At 49.4% G+C, this 3,814-nt stretch overlaps 1 protein-coding gene across 1 annotated transcript; it reads left to right on the forward strand.

Moving 5' to 3' along the window:
- The first annotated feature begins 1,513 nt into the window (after nt 1–1,513).
- On the forward strand, nt 1,514–2,740 carry LOC119376848 (uncharacterized). Its single transcript, XM_037646540.2, has one exon. The coding sequence runs from the start codon at nt 1,514–1,516 to the stop codon at nt 2,738–2,740; it is 1,227 nt and encodes a 408-aa protein (XP_037502468.1).
- Nucleotides 2,741–3,814: the final 1,074 nt, after the last annotated feature.

A 3,814-nucleotide genomic window follows, 5' to 3' on the forward strand; every position in this document is an offset into this window, starting at 1 on the left:
TGGCGTGCGCATTGTTCTCCTTTGAAGGGGGCAAAATATCTTCACAGTGACCACCCCCTGCCCTCCGTATCTCGTATTCATAAATACCGAAAAGAAACAAGCTTTGCAATGGATGCAAAAATGAACATATCACGATGACTGGCTTCTCCCGATGACCTGTTTACGGTCTCCGGCTTGCGTGGTGTAAAAGAGAGAAGTGAATATTTCTTTGAATGCAACATCGAGTCCTCGGTCACCAATATTTCCAATTACATGCATTGCCATAACCCTGCAATTAAACAATGAAATGATGGGGTCCGACTGAGCAAACGTTAGGGAGGGCGTGAGAGCTAACCGGCCTAGATACGTGCCAGTGAACTATCAGGATCATTAATGAAAATTAAGTGAATAAATTTGTTGAAAGTGCAGACGCTTGGCTTGTGAGCAGGTGGCATCTTTTGCGGCACCTCGCGAAGCAGATTTCAACTATGCACTTTTTTCTACGTGGCCTCTGGTGTGAACTTCGGCAAAAACGCCAGGCCTGCGCTGAAACCGCAGCACAGTCACAGCGAAAGCTGGAAGAGCGGCGTTTCTAGAGCCCGTTTTAAGCTCTCTTGGGGCGACAATACAAGTACACTAGAAAGGTACCCACTACGCCATAAATCACAACTTTTCTGAAGTTGGGAAGCACCTTCTAAGCCATTATTTGTCATTCTGCGGAGAATCGAGGCACCAGCTACACGTCTGTAAGGCATTATGTGCACTTTGTTTACGCGACGACTGATGACGATGAAAAATTATGGCTCAGCCCTTTGTATTGGGTTGGAAGCTTTAAACGGCCCACCAGTTATGTAATTTGCATTGGGTGACGCCCGGTCGCTATTTCCTCCTCCCGTCATGCTGTATACCATACGTTGACGTAAGAGAGAGACGGGGGGGGGGGCGAAGAACTTCACTGAGACCCCGAGGAAATGGATCATGCGCTTATGGGCTTCGTTGGCAACCAATACAAGCTCACTTGCGAGGAACCCACTATGCTATAAATCATTGTAATTTTACTGAGACCCCGAGGAAGTGGATCATGCGCTTATGGGCTTCCTTGGCAATCAGTACAAGTGCACTTGCGAGGAACCCACTACGCTATAAATCATTGTAATTTTTGAGAAGTAGGGCAGCAGGCACTGTGCCATTTTTCGTCATTCTATGGAGAGCATTGGTACCTGCTAAACGTATGTAAGGCATTATGCGCACTTTGTTGATGCTGTGCCTGATGACGATGAAGAATTATCGCAGAGCCCTTTGTAATCGGTTGGAAGCATTCAACAACCTACTCGTTGCGCAATTCGCATTGTGTGACGCCTGGTTACAGAATTCGCGTTGTGCGACGCTTGGTGCTTATTTTACTATTCAACCACGCTATATTGCATATGCTAGTGTGGTTCCTTCCCGACATGAAACCTGTATAGGACCTTTTTGCAAAGCAATTTCAAGCACCGGAAGAAGAAGAAGCCGTATCGAACGGCTGTGCTCGGAAATGCTCTCTGCTGGGAACAGCGTATCGGCCTCAGGCCGAGGATCATCAACCCCGTTTCTTGACGAAGATTCAAGCTACAAAGTCGTCCTGCCTCGTCTACCAACCAGTAACGATGTTTTGAATTCCGTTTTCCTTCATGCCGACTTGAGTGGTAGACCGTATCGTGCCCCAGACTTCCGTGGCGCGCTGCTCGAAGTGGTGACCACTGCAGATATCATAGGTGTGGGACAATATCAAATGATCCATGTATGGATGGTTACGTGTGCAAGCAGCGCGGCGAAACAGAAACTTGTCACCCGTGGTGAGCTCCGTGTAAAAGGGCGGAAGTGCATGGTGATAGACCCGGAGACCAAGAACATTAAGCTAAAGCTTCTATGGCTTCCACCTCATCTTGAATCACGGCGTGTGGAAGAGGCGTTCCAAGCTTACGGTGTGGTGAAGTGCGTTGACAGAGAGGCGTGGAGGTGTGCTGGTATGGAGCACTGGATGACAACAAATAGGGATGTTTCCTTGGAGCTCAAGGACACCATCACTGTGAGCTCAATACCGCATATTATGTCTATCTACGGTCACCAGTGCCTAGTACTTATTCCCGGTAGGCCTCCGCTGTGTCTTCGTTGCAAGCGAGTTGGGCATGTCCGTCGACAATGCAAAATACCGAGGTGCATGCAGTGCCATCGATTCGGTCATCCGTCGGATGCCTGCGTGTTGACTTACGCCAGCAAGCTTCGTTCTGGCCAATCTAGCGCAGAAGAGCCGCATCTGGACCATCTCATGGATGCTACGGAGGTAGTTGATGCGACAGGAGAAACAACCGGAGAAGCAGTAGGTGGCCTAAAGAAAGATCAACACTTGTCCATGGAAGCCATGCCCAGCAGCCACAATAACACTGCTAAAGGCATCAGCGAAGACATCAGCGATGAGATTACTGCAGGGGAACACTCCCTGGAAGAACTTAAAGAAAAGCCTCCTGATGACGAGGGAGAAGAAGAGGCAATGGATAGCAGCCAGACCAGGAAACGTCCGGCACCGCTCAGCGACGAAGCAAGAACAAGTGCGTCAGACGCAACAGAGCAAATGTCCTCTTGTGGCCCACGTGTCGTCTCGTTTGGGGACCGAGGGTCGCGCCGGCTATGCCAGCGTCCTCAAGAAAGTGCTGCTAAAAAGTGCAAAGGAGGTAAAGCCACAGGTTGCCCTGTGGCTCAAGGCGACCAACAAAAGCTTTAAGTGAGCAAAATGGCTACCGCACTTACCTTCCCTACGTGTGTAGCGACACTCAACGTACGTGGCTTCAGAAATGTTAGGCGTCAGTGGCAGTTACGCCACGTGCTTGAGCAGTATAACATTGACGTTGCTGCAGTGCGAGAGACTAAGATTTCGTCTGCTAATGATGCCGACCTTGCACTTGAAATTTTACGAGATTATTATGTATGCATAAGCCAAGCACGTGGTGCTTCCGCTGGATGTTTTTTATTGGTAAGAAAGCGGTTAAATCACACTTTAATGTCGCTACATGTTGATGGGGAAGGCCGCCTTATTTGTTGTGACCTCTCTTTTCATTCCCCAAATTGCAGGTTTGTCTGTGTCTATGCTCCCTCAAAAGTAAACGAGAGATAAGCTTTTTTCCTCTCCTTAGCTTCGCTGCTGAACACTAACAGAAATTTGATAGTGTTGGGAGACTTTAATTGTGTTTGTGACTCTAGAGATCATTCATATTGTCGCGGTGCAACGCGGACAAACGAGAAGGACAACTTGCGACAGAGAAGGAGCGTGTTGAAATCAGCTGAACAGAAAAACGTCTTCCTCGTCTTTCACACCGAAAGCTACTGTCCCACTAGCCGGAGTCTGTGAAACCTCACCATCGTCATCGTCGTTTATGTTTAAACACGTGTCACTTGCCTCTCCTTAACAGAGCATCGGCCCGATGCTAAACCAGAACCACCGTTTTACGGAAGCGCACAGTCAGTCGGTGACATAGGGCTTCATGCGTACCACATGCACGAGTTCTGGCCGGTGCTGGCGACGCCTTGTGCAATAGGGACTGTCGGGGACGACCTCGTAGGTTACGTCACTCAGCTGTCGCGATACACGATATGGCCCGAAGTAACGCCTTATCAGTTTCTCGGACAGTCCACGTTTTCGTATGGGCGTCCAAACCCACACTCGGTCGCCGGTTGCGTAGGTTACTATTCTGCGGTGGGCATTATAGCGGCCTGCATCGTAGTCTTGTTGCTGGCGGATTCGCAAGCGTGCGAGCTGCCTAGCTTCTTCCGCGCGTTGAGTAAACACGTCGGCGTCCGT

The sequence above is a fragment of the Rhipicephalus sanguineus genome, unplaced genomic scaffold, assembly GCF_013339695.2.
Source record: "Rhipicephalus sanguineus isolate Rsan-2018 unplaced genomic scaffold, BIME_Rsan_1.4 Seq2467, whole genome shotgun sequence".
NCBI lineage: Eukaryota > Metazoa > Arthropoda > Arachnida > Ixodida > Ixodidae > Rhipicephalus > Rhipicephalus sanguineus.

Bases quoted from the DNA above. Each gene is read 5' to 3' on its own strand.
- LOC119376848 (XM_037646540.2), top strand. From the start codon at position 1,514: ATGCTCTCTGCTGGGAACAGCGTATCGGCCTCAGGCCGAGGATCATCA.